The following is a 14573-nucleotide window of genomic DNA, read 5'->3' as shown; positions in this document are numbered from 1 at the left end:
AAACATATCCTTGGGTGAGGATTTAAAAAAAACTTTTTTAAACAAAGCCCATGGGAATAAGGGAAGAGCCGAGCTGGGGGACATGCGGTCGGGGACACCCTAGTGGAGAAGCTGCAGCACAAAACTTTGCTCTGAGCTTCCCCGCAGCCAGAGGAAAGCAGAAAATGAGCTCATTTGCTTGATAAGAGGAAGCAAACCAGATCCTCAGGGGAATCCTTTTCCCAGCTCTTGAGCTCTATAGGGTGTTTACTGAGTGAGTCTCTCTAGAGGGGCCAGAAGAGAGGCCCATTGGGGGCTCCAGCAGCGGGTTTGCCAAATGCACAGACACACTCCATCTGCCTCTCCATCTGCCTGGTCGGCTGGCAGGGGTCTCAGGCTGTTGCTGTGAGACGAGGGAGCTGCCTTGGTGGCTCCGTCGGACTTGCTGTGAGGCCAGCTGTGAACACCTACCAAGATGAGAGTCAGGGGGGCCCACGCCAAGCTCACCCCTCTGGGACACCACCTCTGGGCTGGGCTCTGCTTTGGGGTTTGTATAACAGCAGAGGAGTCTGGGTGACTTTCTGGCCCAGCAGCTGGGCAGGTGCCTTGGTGAACAATTGGAAGTAGGTCCATGCTCTTCATTGTTTTGTTCACTGAGTGCTTTCCAGCACCTCCTTGGGCCAGGCCCTGTGCAGAGAGCTGTGGGCACCATGACAGACAGTGCCTGTTGTGACAGCTGCCACCCAAGAACGAACAGGTGCTGCAAGGATCCCAGAGGGAGTCCTCTTGTTCTAGCTGGGGAGGATCCGGGAAGCTTCCTGAACAGGGGCGTGGCTCGGGCTGAGTTTTGACGAATGAAGAGAAGTCAGCCCAGTAGAAAAGGAGGACAAGGACACTGGGCCGAGAGCCAGGACATTGTGGACTGAGGTCAGGGTAGGAGAAGGGAAGCATGGGGTGAGGAGGATGGTGGAGAGGTGCAGAGGCAGGGCCAGGCCAGCACTGGCTGGGTGCACCTTGCAGTGGAGCATGATTTCTATCCTGAAGGCCAGGGAGCCATCAGAGGCACAGCCAGAGTGATGTGGGACTGGGTTGAGGACAGAATCTGCCTGGAATTGGCCTGAAAGGAGGGCCTCCCTGACTGTGTTGAGGGAGGGGAAGAGGCAGATTTGGGCTGTGGGCCTCCTCTGCCTTTCTGCCAACCTGCCAGGCTAGGCTGCCAGCTGGAGCGGCAGGACAAGGCAGGGCTTGCCTACTTTAGGATGTCCTTTCCCGGGCTCGACCCTTTTTGCCAGCCCAGCCTGGACACCTGCCAAGTTTACTCAGGAGCTGTGTCTCCTGTGGCCCTCTCCCTACAGTAGCAGCAGCGCCAGTCCACAAGTTACCCCTCATAGACGCCTGGGGAGAGAGGCACTCCTTTGATTATAAATATTTCCTCCTGGACTGCCCCCAGTACCCTCTCTAGGGCCCCAGGCTGGTGTCCCTAGGAAATCCAGAGGGGCCCTGGAGTGGGAGGTAGGAAAACCTCCTGTGGCCATGACCAGATCCCATCCCCACCCCCACTGGCATTCATGATCCTTCCCAATCAGACTCCAACGTCCTCTGGCCTTATTGTGTCCCTTGCAGTGCCATTGAGCCAAGCTGCCCACTGTTCCTTTCAAAGGGGTACCCTTGATCCTGCATGCTCTTAGCCCCTCTGTCAGAGAGAGGAGCAGAGGCAAAGGATCTGGGTCAGGAGGGGCTATGTTTAAGGACCTGGAAGCAGTGTGTGTGTCTGGAACCCAGAAAGTAAGGGGAGATGCCTGGTTCATGGAGTTGATGAAGCTGAGAAGCCATAGGAAGGACTTTTGTCTTTGTCCCAAGAGCAATGGGTGGGAGATGTCATTGACGGTGTAGGCAGGGAGCAATGATTGGTTCTTCTCTGGAAAGCTCCCTCTGGAAGCGGGGAGACCCTGGAAGGGGCAGTTACTGTTACTCAGGTGCGAGAGGCTCGCAGAGCCCCTAGTCCAGGAACTGGTCTGACCCCCACCCCACCCAGGACTTTGTGGGGTATGATTGGAGGATCCTAAGGATCCCCAAGCCAGCTGAATTCAAACTTGAGGCAACCATACACTAAGCTGTGTGCCCCCAGATTCTAGCTCAGGTTATTGGGTTTGTCTGATGAACAAATGGATGGTTGGATGGATGGTTGGATGGACGGATGGACAGTGGGCGGGTGGGTGGTTGGATGGCATCTACAATCCACTGCAGACTGTGCCAGCCCTGGAGGAATCTGCTTCTGAGTCACAGAAGGACCTCCAGGCCTGAAGGACCTGACAGGAGCTCCTGAGCAAGGGTCAGACTTTCCTCATGAACCTTTTGGTCTCTGAATTGCACTCAGCCCTTCCCAACTTCTCAGAGACTCTTTGCTCCAGAGTCAATTTATTTTTCATCATACATTTGACTTGCCCAAGTGTGATGCCAACCAGCCCTGTCCTTCAGCCGCATTGCTAGGGAGGCCCAGGAAGCTGCCTTCCTAGGAGCCAGCCCTTCCTTTGAGCTGCCTCAGGTCCCGGCTGGTGTTCCCCAGAGCAGGGGCTGAGAGAGGCATCCACAGGCTGGCAGCGATCTGGATTCCACCGTGTCCTCTATGGTCACAGCCCTCCCTCAGGCCTGGTTCTGTGCTCCACTCCAAATGCCAGGTGAGCTGGGCCAGTCACTCAGAACAGGGCAGGGACAATGTAGTCGCTGTGGACTCCGTCAATCACCCCTTGGCCATTGTTGTGGACGAACCAGTAGCCCACATGTGTGCCATTATGGACATCCTTCCTGTAGTCTTTCTAGGAGCCCCTGGAGAAAGGAGAGAGATTCTGTGATACACAGGGTAGACAAGATGGCTGCTTCGCTCATGGACCAAGGTTGGAAAAGGGTGTGATGTTGCTAACTACATAATTCTCTGGCCAAGAACGAGGTTGCATAGTTACTCCTTCTAGGGGACTGAGTGTGGCCTTTCCCTGGTTTCGAGGGGCCAAGAGGGGGACAACACCACAGAGGGAAATGGGGGCACCCCACAGAAGACCAATGTGTGTGGGCAGAGAGGGCTCTTTCCTCCTGGCTTGGTAGTGGGCAGGGTGAGGGTGTCAGATGGGTCCCCTCACCTGGTGACTGCCAGCCGATGTTGCTTCACCAGCATTGTGGCATGTATCTTTGAGGGCTCATTGCCTGGGTTGAAGTCAGACACTTTAAAAGCAAGGGGGCGGAAGAATTGTCCTGGGAAGAAAAACATTTACACTGTCAGCCCCTGCCATCGCCCCAGGTAGCATGGCCACTGGCCTTCCAGGTTAAGGCAAGGGATGAGTGGGGTGCTGTGTGCTGGGCACGGAGTGGCTAGGATGGCCTTGCACATGGCTTTTCCCTCTGCCCTGCACAGCCTGAAGCTTGACCATTCCATACCCAGCAGCCCCTGTGACTTTGTTGACATCTTGCCACTGTCCAGCACGTAGAAGCCCAGATAGTTAAGGTGGACGGGATGTTTCTTCCACACCTGGTGCAGAACCACCTTAAAGGCAATCCCTTTTCCAAAGGAGACCACCAGAGCCTCCCTGCTGATCTTCACAGAGAACCTAGGGGAGAAGAGGAGGACAGCAGGGGCACAGTGGCCATGACACCAGGCATCTGAATCAAGGACATCCTGGCAGAGCCCACCCTGTGCATGGCACCTGAGAACACACAGACTCCAGGAACTAGCTCAGGGCAGCTGGAGGAAAGACATGTCATGCATGCCAACTCTGCCTCCACTGAATGCATTCTTACTCCTCTGTCAGCAGGAAAGGGGCTGTCCTCAGAATCTGGAGGCCTGGGATCCAGTCCCAGCTCAGCCACTAGCTTCCTGGGTAGGTTCTTCCCCATCTCTAGCCTCTGTGGGAGTAACACTCCCGCCCTGCATACGAGATTCTGGGTAATCTAAAGACATAGGAGAGGCTGAGCAGTTTGGGAACTAATAAATTCAGCCAGAGAAGATGCAAATAGGATTCTTGCTATTACCAGATTGCCACGTCTACCTGATCCTTGGGTCCATGTAGCCTTTCCCTCAAGGTCAGCCCTATGAACTGTCCAGCTACCAATTCTGGTTCTCACAGGGACCCTAGGCGTTGGCTCAGGTCTCCCATGGTCACCCACCCCCAGGTCAGGGGCTGAACTCTGAGGCCATCTGTCTTCCCTGTAACCCCGTATGGGTCTTCTGTCCTCAGATTTCTACAAATTCTTCAAGCCTCCTTCAATCGAGTCCTGGTACGGGGCCTTACCTTTCCGAGGTGACCGTGACTGTATCCAGCCAGCTGAAAGTACTCTGTGCAGCCCCATTCTGCAGAGTAATCTTCTCTGTGGTCACCTCTATCCGGAAGTCCATCGGAGCGTTGACAATGCCCACTTTGCCAAGGTAAGTCTTTCTGTTCTTAGAGTTAGAGCTGTTTCCCTTGTCACCAATGATCTGCCCATTTACTGTTAAGCCTGCCAGGGGCAAGGGGCAGTAAGAGACCAGCGAGATCTTCTGATCAGCTGGCCATTCAGGATGTGCCTTTCCCCTCAGCCAGACTTGCTGTGAGGTAGCCGAGTGGGGGTCCCCAGAAGAGACCAGAACTTCACAGTTAACCCATCTGTTCCTGGACACTCTTGGGTCATGCTGTTGGCTGAGGGCCCACAGTGTAGACTGTCTCTTTGCCTGGGCCAGGAAGTATTATTGTTCAGAGGAAAACTATTCCCCAGCTATAGGCTGAGTCCTGCCTTCAGGGCCAGCCTGCCCTTAACTCCAACCCTCTCCCCAACACACTGGTCTTTGGGAACCTGGCTAGCCTGTGGTTCTGGACAGCCTTCTCCAGCATGTAATCTACATAGAAAGATAGAAGCGTTGTGGGCGGAGTGAGGACCTGGTCCATGTGCCCACCCTGGGGGTCTCCAGGCCTTTTCAGGAAGAACCTTGGCCCCAGCCCCACCCTGCAGCCCCCACCTGTAACGGGGTCCTGAATGAGGCGCAGCACTGTGCCTGGTTCTTCATCAATGTTGAAGCAGATGGCATCCTTGTTCCCTCGGACTTGGATGATGAAGTGGGGGTCTCCGTCCACTGAGGGCACATGAGAGAAAGGGCTAGGTGCTGGGGACTCACCCTCTGGCCTCTGTGGGATGGACTCCTAGACAGGCAGGAGGCACTGGGCCCTGGGCCCTGAGCCTTGCTCCCGGACGAGCCGGGGAACTCACCATAATAGTAGGGTTTAGAAGGAGGCTGGTAGCTGGCTGTGGACACAAAGGGAGAGAGGGCTGAACTAAACAAGCAGGCCTGGGGAGGCACCAGGACCCCACCCAGAGTTTGGTTCATACCCCACCCCTTCCTGCTTCCTAATGCTCTCAACACCCACCCACCCCCATCTCCTCAGGATCCAACCATCTGCCTGCCCCAGGGAGCTGATTTAGGAAGACTCCAGGGGGGATGCGCAGGGCTGTGCTGGGGCAGGGGACTGTGGCCGCGGTGTATACTCACTCTGGTAAGCCATGGCGGGGGCCACTGAAAAAAGAAGCCAAAGGGCAGTCGTGAGCGGGGGCCTCGGGTGCCCTGTTCCCAACACCTTTGTCTTTTCCCTGTCTTGGGGCTACCAGTGCCCAGTGAAACCCCAGCACTGACAGACAGAGGGTGGGGATGTGAGCCTTAGCTTAGGCCAGTGGTCGGCAAACTCAGTCAACAGAGTCAAATAACAGCAGTACAACGATTGAAATTTCTTTTGAGAGCCAAATTTTTTAAACTTAAACTATATAGGTAGGTACGTTGTTATTAACTTAATTAGGGAACTCCTAAGCTGGCCTTTGCTAAAAACTCAAGGGGCCAAAGAGCCGCATGTGCCTCATGAGCCGCAGTTTGCCGACCACTGGCTTAGGCAATAGAAATGGGGGCATGCCCGGGAACTTCTTTCTAGGACTGGCGGTGATATGGGTGTGATTTTAAGGCCAAGGGTGTGGCACTTTGACATGGCTAAAATGCATGCCATCAGAAGGTCAGCTTCTCTGTCATGAGTAATGCTCACAGCAGATCCTGTCCGCCACTCTTGAACTCCTGCCCCATCCCTCGTTGGGGTGGGATGAGGCTTTCAGTTGTCCTTGTTAGTAACACACACACACAAACACACAATATAGTCACATACACATCAGTGATGTACATTTGACAGGGCTGTTCTAAGAGGAAAGCTGGATAGAACAACCTGTGTTGATGGAGGTGAGGTAGGCAGAGGCTGGGGTAGCTCTGCCTGGTGGTGATGGGCTTGTGAGGGGTGAGGCTCCAATTTTATGATGAGACACACACAGGGTGCTGTGAATTCCCCTCAGGCACTGCAACCAGGCTGCCTGGCCCAAATCCCCGGCTCAGCCACCTTTGGACAGAGTCCTTGGTCACACAGACCTAACCTCTGTTCCTCAGTTTCCTCACAGTAAAATGAGAACCTTACTGAGAGGGTTGCCTTGGGACTCATGGAGTGTGAGTGCCCGATGTGGGACATGCTCGTTTTGCAGGCCACTAATACTCTCGTACAGACTGTCCCTCCTTGGACAGAGGAACCCACCTCCAGTCAACGGACAAGGGCCCTGGTGCTCAGAGAGGGCAGACCTTGGCCCAAAGTTGCTCATGGGTGGGCAGTGGAGCTGGGACCTGAGTCCAGGCGTGCTTGGAAAGGCCTCCTGGGCTCTCTGTCATCTCCCTCCCGGGACGCCCACCCAGCTGCTGGCTGAAGCTCACCTGATTCCTGAGGCCCTGTGAGGGAAGAAGGGGAGAGATGCGTTAGCAGCCACAGAGTCCTGGGGTCGGGGCCAATGTGATCAATATGCTGCCTGTCCAACCAGCCCCAGGCTGTGGGCCTCCCAGCAGCCAGCTGTGCTCCCGCAACCAGGAGCTCCTGGCCTGGCCTGGGCCAGCTCTTTGCCTCCCTTTCCCCCCAATGCCCACACCCCCAGCCCGTGTGGCCAGTTGTGGGGATACTCAGGGCTGCCCTCTTGGGGTATGGTGAGCAGGCCTGGTCCCAGCCTCCAGCTCTCAGAGCCTCTTCCTCTCGCCATCCCCAGGCGCGTGCTCGGGGCCTAGCTTTAAGGCTGCGAGTGCTTCTTCCTGTCTAACTGAGCCCTTCCATGTTGCAGCCTAAGTCCCTCTCCCAGAAGTGACCCTGGGCAGGGGACTCACTCCTGTACTCATATCCCTTGAGAGATTCAGAGGCTCCTGAACACCCCACCCCTCACTGTCCCCACTGATGGCTTCACTCCCTCCAAACATGCTCCCCAGCACTTGGCCAGCTTTCCTTCAGTGCCCCGGGGCCTGCTCCTCTTCAGTGGGGCTGGGTCTCCCCAGCCTGGCCCACTCCTCTCAGGACACCCAAGGCCCGGCCCTAGAGGAAGGCCTCCAAGTTCTGGCCTTCACTCCCCATGCCCACCTTCCCCAGGCTTGTCAGCAATAGCCATCTGGTTGTCACTGTCCTCAGGCTTGGTCACCACCATGGACGTCAGTGGAGTCACAAAGTGGTACTTGAGGGACAGGTCCAGGGCCTGGGCTGTGAGGTTCTCCTTCTCGCTACCATGGGCGTTCTTGCTGTTGGGAGGGGTGTGGCGAGAGGGTTAGCCTGGAGCTAAGCTCCCTGCCCATCTTTCCTGCTCTGACACCCAGCACCAGGCCAGGAGCGCCAGTGGCAGCCCAGGACCCCCTATGTGCAGGGTGGAGCCTGCTAGTGCTCAAAAAAACTTCTTCACCAGCTCCCTGGGACAGATGGACAGGCTGTGCTTTCTCTCTGAGGGGGCCTCCGTTTCCCTAGCTCTCCCATCTAATAAAAGAGTAATATGCAAAATGACCATTATTCCAACACACAAGATGGTCACCCCATGTGATCAAAGATGGCCACCCCCATGTGGTCAAAGATGGCCGCCATAAGATGTCCAGCAAGGGAGGACAGTTGGGAGCAATCCGGCCAGCTTGAAAGAGCAGTTGAGCAATACCAGCCCTACAGGGAGGGCATTTGGTGGGACCAGACCGACAGAAGAGGGCAGTTGGGGTGACCAGGCTGGCAGAGGAGGGCAGTTGGGGCTCTACGAGGGTTGGTCCTGGGTCACCGTTTGTCCAGCAGCTGCTCAATGGTGAGGTAGGCCCAGAGCCGCTCAATGTAGCTCCCGAAAATGTAGTCCTGCTCCTGCAGGGCCTTCTCCATCTCCTTCAAGTCCACCTCCTCTGTGAAGGTCAGGTCAGTGAGCGCCTGGGGCAGGGGTGGGAGAAGGTGAGAGGCGTAAGGAATGGAGGCCTGAAGCCAAGTGAGCCTGATTCAGGGGCGGCCACTGCTGGACCGTCAGCCTGTAGACACAGGCTCCATCATTGCTTGATCTCCCATTCCCAGCCCATATCCAGGCCCAGCCCAGCTTACCCCGTGGCCCTTCACATCTGCCTTAAAGTTGTTCATGTCCTCGTCCACCAGGCGCCCAGCCACCACGATCTCAGAGCCATCATAGAGGTGCTGGTAAGTGTTCTGGGTCAGGTCCAGGATAGCGTTCTCAGGGTACTCCACCTCCACTCCCGTCAGCAGCGGGTTGGCCACCTCCTCATAGAAGCCCTGGAGTCCAGAGAGGGGACCTGGTCATCTCAGGCCACGAGGGCAGGCAGGCACGGAGAGGAGTGTGGGAGGGTTCTCACTGACGCCTCCGAAGGTTGTTGAGTCCCACAGGCTGGACTGGGCCTGGCCCGATCTCCACTTCTACATGGCCCTGGCTGTGCCCTTCAGTGTGTGGGAGCCCCTCTGCCTCCCCCACCCTATCCCACCCCACCCCTCACACCCAGAAAAATACAAGCGTTCTTGCACTTAGAAAGCACTCATGAAATGTTTGTTGGCATGAAGGGAAGGAGGAGAGAAGGACAAGAGGAGAGGCTGGCTAGAGAAGGTGTCAGGTGGGAGCAGGTGTGGATGGAGGCCCAGGGGTCCATGGCGGAGGCAGAGATGCAGGCACCTGGGCCAGGAAGGATTGGGGTTGCCAGATTTAGTGAATGAAATACAGGACATGCAGTTAAATTGGAATGTCAAGTAAACAAGAAGTTAATTTTTGTTATAAGTATGTCTGTTATGGGCTGAATTGTGTACCCCCAAAATACCTAAAATATATAGTTAAATGCCTTACCCCCAGTCCCTCAAGATGTGGCCTTGTTTGGGGACAGGGTCTTTACAGAGGTAACTAATTCAAAATGAGGTCATTGGTATAGACCCCAATCCAATGTGACAGGTGTCCTTATTGAAAAGGGGACAGACACACACAGGGGAGAGGATGTGAAGAGACAAGGAGAAGCCATGGAGAGAGGCCTGGCAGATCCCCCCTCAGGCCCTCAGAAGAAACCAACCCTTCCGACACCTTCATCTTGGACTTCTAGCTTCCAGAACTGCGGGACAGTACATTTCTGCTGTAAGCCTCTCGGTTTGTAGCACTTTGTCCTGGCAGCCCCAGCAAACTAATGCAGTGTCCTATGCAATCTTTAGGGCAGACTTACACTAAAAAAGTACTTTTTTTTTTTTTTTTCAGAAATTCATATTTAACCAATGTCCTATACTTGCTCTAGCAATCCTATGGAGGAACCTCTTCCGTGCAGCCCGATGACCACGTAGAACCATTAATGATGGGTAAGAACCAGAGGTAGATTTCAATTAAGAGGAAGTTCTTTCTAATTATTGAAATGATCACCCAATGGCACAGCTCCCTTAGGAAGGTGTGAGCCCCTCATTGCTGGAGGGGTGCAAGACAAGGCATACCTGCAGCTGCAAGTTGGCATCGGAATCCTCATAAATGCGCCGGGCGAACCCATCGTTCTCCAGGGCCAAGCTTTCCAGGAAGTTATAATTCAGACTAGTAGCCCGTTTGCACGAAGATTCGTGCAATAGACCTTCATTCACCTGGCTGCCTGCACCAGTTTTCTGCCGGCACTGGGGACCCAGGCCTTGGCTGTGGCCACCGCCTTCTGCCTTCTTTCAGGGTCGGGGCTTGGCCCCAGGCAGTGGCTTTGGGCTCGGCCGCACCCAACATCCCTGCTAAGGATCGAAGGAGCCAACCCCCTGCCAGTACGTGGTGGTACTCAGTAAATACTGCCTAGTGAGTGAAGAATGAATGGTTTACCCTTTCAAATGGGGATAAAACCTGCCTCTCAGGGTTGCTGTAGGGATAGAAGCACCTGGTGATGGTAAAAACAATTTGGGAAACAGTCAGGTGGACTGCCACCCCTTCACTGGGAGGAGAGGGGAGCAGGAAAGACATCACTTGTGATTTTCCGTAAGAAACGACCAACAGTAAGGTTCTCTGTGGCCTTATCTTGCTGAGAGTTGCGGTATAGAAACAGACAGATGGATTTTCTTGGACCCTGCGATCAAGCCTGAGGATCCCAATCCACTCCCAACTCAACCCATAGCCAGGGTCTGCTGCCTGGCCAGCAAACCTGACCCCAGGGAGGAGGGAAGCAGGCTGCTCAGGCAGAGGGAGGGGCAGTGAGAACGTTGCTCTCCCCTCTCTTCTGACCTCCGTTTGCTCTCATGTTCTTCACAAACTCCCTGGCCTCCTGGATGTTCTCAGGAGTGGCTTGAACTAAAGTGTCTTTCCAAGTGGTCACATCTCCACGGAACAGGATGAAGTTCAGGTAGTCCTCCTCTTTTATATCCTCCAGGATTTTGAGGAGGGCATCCCTTGTCTGGGAAAGAGAAAGACAGGCAGACAAGAAGCTGGGAGAGGGAGCCACAGACAGCCTGGTGTCTTCGCAGCTGGGGCTGGCAGTGGGGCCTCTGCCGCCTGCAACAATGGGGTGGACATTGGTGCCCCTTTTATCCTTTTCTCCTTCCTCCTCTTTCACTGGAAACATCAGCTTTCTCCACTTTAAAAAAACAGAAGACTGTCGCCCAGCCTGGATGGTGCGGTTGGTTGGAGTGTTGTCCCGTGCACCAAAGAGGTTGTAGGTTTGATTTCTGGTCAGGGCAAATACCTAGGTTGCAGGTTCAATCTCCAGTTGTTGCACCTACAGGAGGTGACCGATTTATGTTTCTCTTGCACATCGATGTTTCTCTCGCCCCGCCTTCCCCTCTCTCTATAAATCTATAAACATATCCTTGGGTGAGGATTTTTTTTTTTTAATATCTACCCCCCATCTCACCCCCACTTCTCAACCCCACTTGCACGGAAGAGAGTACCTGCTCTATTTTCCGGCCAGACATGGAGCCGCTGACATCAATCACGAAGACCACATTCTTAGGCACCACAGGAAGGCCTTGAGGGGCAAAGAAGTGCACAAAGTAGCCATTGACTATCTGGAAAGGGGAGAGAGAGACTAGAGGTCATGTCCATGAAGCAACCACACGGTGGCTACTCTTGCAAATAAAAGCTGACATTTAGCAGGGCGAGAAGAAGATGTCCGATTTGGGTAAGTGTGCCACACAGGTTCTGGGCCGCCTGCCACCCCCATGCCCTGTAAGAAACATGGCCTTGGACCCAGTATTCAGGGGGATGGCCCTAGATGCAGCTGCGACCCCTCCCTCACCAGCCCTCACTCCACTGTGACGCGGAATCCACCAGCCTGATGAAGCCAGTAGGGACGTACCTGCACGTTAGCTGGAGACTCTCTGTTCACATCGTAGGTTATGATGAAGTCTCCATTGAGGAGCGTGTCTCCACAGGTTGGGCATGAACGCTGTTGGTCCAAGCTGGGCTTGAAGGACACATGGCCCTGAGGGAGGGAGATGGAGGGTCTTGCTCAGCTTGTCCAGGCACTGCCCACTGCAGACCTCAGCCCATGGGTGCCTTGGGGGCCGAGGCACAGCCCTCATAGGGAGAAGCCCAGGGGTGGGCATCCGGCAGTCCTGCCACCACCCAGCATACACTGGACTTCCTGAGCACTTCTCTCTCCTCGGAGAGCAGGGGCAACTTGGAGGACAGTGGCCTTATCTGACTCAGCCTTTGTCTTTCCCTGTGCAGCTAAGTCGCTGTGTTCAGCCTGCTTGGCCTTCTGCACTGAGAAGCCACTTACGGAGGGCAGCTTTCCACCGTGAAAAGGAACTTCATGTTGGGTGGTATGTGTTGGTGCCCAGAGGAGGAGGAGGGGAAAGGGAGCAAAGCAGGGAGGTGGGAGAGGGCACTGCCCTGCAGAAGCCAGCAACCCTCTGAGTGTGTGCTCCTTGGGCCTCGCCCTAGAAGTCCTGAGTGACTTAGGTTTGCTCTTCATGTAAACATGCATGCATCCACAGCCCATTGTCAGCAAGTCCCTGGAATAGTAGGGGACTTGGGGATCACAGTCAACCACTAGCACCAAGAATAAAGTTCCCGTTCAACTTCCACCCCCTCAATGTGGAGTCAGCCTCTGGCCTCAGTCTCCTTATCTGTAAAACAGGGGCAGTACCCTGTCCTGCCTACCTCCCAAGGGAGAATGAGACTGGGCTTTATAAATGGTCCCGCCCACACACACACACACATACCAGTTCCAGCACAAGCACTTTGAGGTAATCAAGCACCCCTACTGGCCCTGCTGAAACTGGGGGACAGGATGAGGGGTTGGGGAAGGGCTGCTGGGGCATGTCAGTTCCTCCAGAAGGTCGTCCTCAGCAAGCAGCCCCCTGCCTCCAGCATGCCCACCCCTGACCCAGGTGGCCAGGGAGACAGTGATGGCAGCAGATAGACACACGTTCACTAGCATCAGCCAAGCCCTAGGGCTCAGACTGGTCCTGCTAGGGTCTGAGTTCCTGCCCCTGCCCCTGCCCCCCAGGCCTGAGAGGCATCTATACCACCTTTTTCCCTGAGAAGGACTTGGTGAGGGCGCTTCCCAGCAGGTCATTGGTGATGAATGAGGCCTCAGCATCCAGCATGCTAATGCCCTGGGGCTCAAAGATGTCTACCTGGATCTGCAATGTGCAAAGGTAAGGAGATGTTATTCAGTGACAGTACACAGGCCAACCTCTAGGACAGGGCCCACAGAGATGGGTCAGTGATGGTGCAGGGACCAGCTTCTAGCACAACTCTGTGACAGCCACACCTGGAGTCTCCCACAGAAAATGACCCAAAGGGCCCGTGAAGGGTACTCTAACCCCAAAGCTCTCCAATGGCCTGCCAGATGGTGTCCAATTTCCACCATGAAATCATTTCAGATCTGATGTAGGTAGAGCACCATTATAACCAGTTACCAGCTATGCAGAGACACTTTGTGATGTTGCCCCAAGGGCCCAGCATCCAAAGACCTGGGTGAGTCCAGCCCAGCCTCCTCCTCCCCTTGGCCCAGTTGCTATGGCCAGAGCCATTGTAATTCCCCCAAGCTTCCTCAACCAATTGGTGAGGCCTGGACTTCTGTGACCTTGACCTTGCTCTGAGGTCCACCCCAGGGGCCCTTCCCCAACCTCCCATCCTGGGCCCACAGTTTCAGCAGGGCCCTCAGAGGTGTTTGATTACCTCAAAGTCCTTGACCAGTTGTTTGGGCTGGACCTTAAGATACATCTCGTACTTGCCCTTGTTCCTCTTCAGCAGCTCTTCGTAGGTTAGCTCAAACGTGACGTTGCTGCCCGCAGCCACATTGACTGACACCGTGAATTTCTCCAACTTCCGCCCAGAGGCCCTGAATGGGGTGCAAGACAGCGACTGCCCCACAGACTGCACAACCCCACCCATCCTGAGCCTTGGGTTCAAGTCAGCCCCTTGGGGGAGACACCTACTCACTCTAAGCCTCGTTTACCTCAACATAATAATGGGATAATGTTGTGAGAATTACGGACACGTTTTGCAATAATAATAATAATAATAATAATAATAATAACTGCTGCCGTTGTTGTTTGCATCCCTTACAGACCAGACATTCTCCCCAAGGCCTGGGGCTCCATACTTACTTGACCAAACCAGCTGTCTTGCCCTGGGACACAGCCTTTTCATACTGCTTCTTGGCGACTTCCTTCTCCTTGACATTACCAGGGTAGGTAACACCGTCGATGGTCCTGCAGGGAAAGAGTTGGGGGGCTCATGCTGGGCCAGACTCCCCTCCAGAGCCCAGAGCCAGCAGCCATGGGGACACCCACAGCGTGAAGTTGGTGATGAAAGCGGTCTTGGGCAGCTCCACGTCAAAGGAAACCTCCTTGGCGACATCTGCCCGGTTGACGGCCCTCGTGGTGACAACATTGTGAGCAAAGCGGGAGGTCACCTTGCAGCTGACCTTGGTACTGTAGACCTCAATGTCGTCAGCCTTCTGTGGGAGAGGGGATGGTGATCAGTGGTGACCTGCCAACCAGGGCCCTGGAAAGAGGTCTTCAACCTGGCCACTCCCCTTCCAAACTCCCTTTGCAGATTCCAAAGGCCCTGCCTGGGAAGCGTCCCAGTCTCCCGTGTCGGAAGCCTGGTGGCCTCCTCCATCCCCTGTTCAGTTGGCCACCACTGTCCTGATGACAGGCGCCTGGCAGTCCCGGTGCCTCTGGCATGCGCGGGCCTTCCTGAGCACCTATCTCCCCTTGGAGACCAGGGCCTGCTTGGAGGGCAGAGGCCTTGTCTGATTCAGCCTTTGTTTCTCCCTGTTCACTGGGCCCCGCAGGTTCCTTAGCTCAGCCTACCTCGTTGCTCAG

General features: G+C 55.0%; 1 protein-coding gene across 1 annotated transcript; it reads right to left on the bottom strand.

The window, feature by feature from the left end:
• Positions 1 to 2675: 2675 nt before the first annotated feature.
• Positions 2676 to 14367, bottom strand: LOC103290463 (inter-alpha-trypsin inhibitor heavy chain H3-like). Its single transcript, XM_054708163.1, is given in 19 exon segments — positions 2676 to 2805; positions 3114 to 3225; positions 3409 to 3578; positions 4260 to 4464; positions 4961 to 5074; positions 5209 to 5244; positions 7416 to 7570; positions 8086 to 8225; positions 8391 to 8576; positions 9759 to 9852; positions 10222 to 10228; positions 10516 to 10684; positions 11178 to 11294; positions 11585 to 11710; positions 12765 to 12878; positions 13420 to 13582; positions 13851 to 13955; positions 14037 to 14208; positions 14343 to 14367. Coding segments are annotated over 19 exon segments (2340 nt in total).
• Between the last annotated feature and the right edge of the window lie 206 nt (positions 14368 to 14573).

This window comes from Eptesicus fuscus, chromosome 18, assembly GCF_027574615.1.
Source record: "Eptesicus fuscus isolate TK198812 chromosome 18, DD_ASM_mEF_20220401, whole genome shotgun sequence".
Lineage (NCBI taxonomy): Eukaryota > Metazoa > Chordata > Mammalia > Chiroptera > Vespertilionidae > Eptesicus > Eptesicus fuscus.
Note: the sequence above shows the minus strand (reverse complement) of the source record. Positions and strands in the feature narration are given on the sequence as shown.